This window comes from Octopus bimaculoides, chromosome 20 (assembly GCF_001194135.2).
Source record: "Octopus bimaculoides isolate UCB-OBI-ISO-001 chromosome 20, ASM119413v2, whole genome shotgun sequence".
In the NCBI taxonomy this organism is placed as follows: domain Eukaryota; kingdom Metazoa; phylum Mollusca; class Cephalopoda; order Octopoda; family Octopodidae; genus Octopus; species Octopus bimaculoides.
In genome coordinates, this window is record NC_069000.1 from 40,990,926 (window position 1) to 40,991,829 (window position 904).

The 904-nt window shown below is 32.2% G+C and overlaps 1 protein-coding gene across 1 annotated transcript in view; it reads right to left on the bottom strand.

Moving 5' to 3' along the window:
- The window catches only part of LOC106877965 (peroxidase mlt-7), an 18,994-nt gene that overhangs the window by 5,035 nt on the left and 13,055 nt on the right, over positions 1–904 (bottom strand). Inside the window, exon 8 of the mRNA XM_014927043.2 lies at positions 537–697. Coding sequence (XP_014782529.1) covers positions 537–697 — 161 coding nt within the window. The remainder of the gene's footprint in view (positions 1–536; positions 698–904) is intronic.

Below are 904 nucleotides of genomic sequence, written 5' to 3' on the forward strand. Positions count from 1 at the left end.
CGTAGCGGTATTTCGTCTACCGTTTCGTTCTGAGTTCATATTCCGCCGAGGTCAAATGTACCTTTCATCCTGTTGGGGCCGAGTAAATAAATACCAGTTATGCATTGGGGTCGATGTAATCGACTTAACCTCTTTGTCCTTGTTCTTCCCCTCTATGTTGGGCAATAAAAAAATAAATTTACTATGATCTTTTCAGTTCATATTCTGTCGGGAATCTGTGATTTACCTGTTATCTTCCTGGAATCAATCACAAAAAAAAAAAACAAAAAAAACAACTAATAATATAATGCCAACTATAGTATTAGCGACGCATACTTTCGTGGAATGAATATCTACACCAGAAAATGTTAGTGCAACGTAAAAAAAATAAATAAAAAAGAGAAAGACAAGACGATGACACATGGAGACTAAAATCGAAACGGGATTCTCAAAACGTCTCATTAATACAGGTTTTGTATATATTTGCCCAATGTAATAAATAGCAGTAGAAAATTAAATAAAGTCAAGCTATAATGATAAATCCTTTTATAACTTACCCGCCAGGAATACGCCGGTATGTTCATAGTAAAATCTGTCAGAGTTTTGTATTGAAACGAATTGATCTTTCATAAGTTTCAATAGTGTTTTTCCAGCAGGCTTGTCATTATCGATAATCTCTGTGAACATGCCGCTTAGGAAATCCATGTCATAGACGGTACTGTAAAATTGAAACATTCTCATATATATATATATGTGTGTATATATATGTATATATATATATATATATCTGTGTGTGTGTGTGTGTGCGTGTATATATAAATATATATATATATACATACGTTTTTCGACATAGGTCTTTGTGTTTCTGATGGCTAACTTATATATTTCACACAGCAATCACAACATATATATATATATATATATA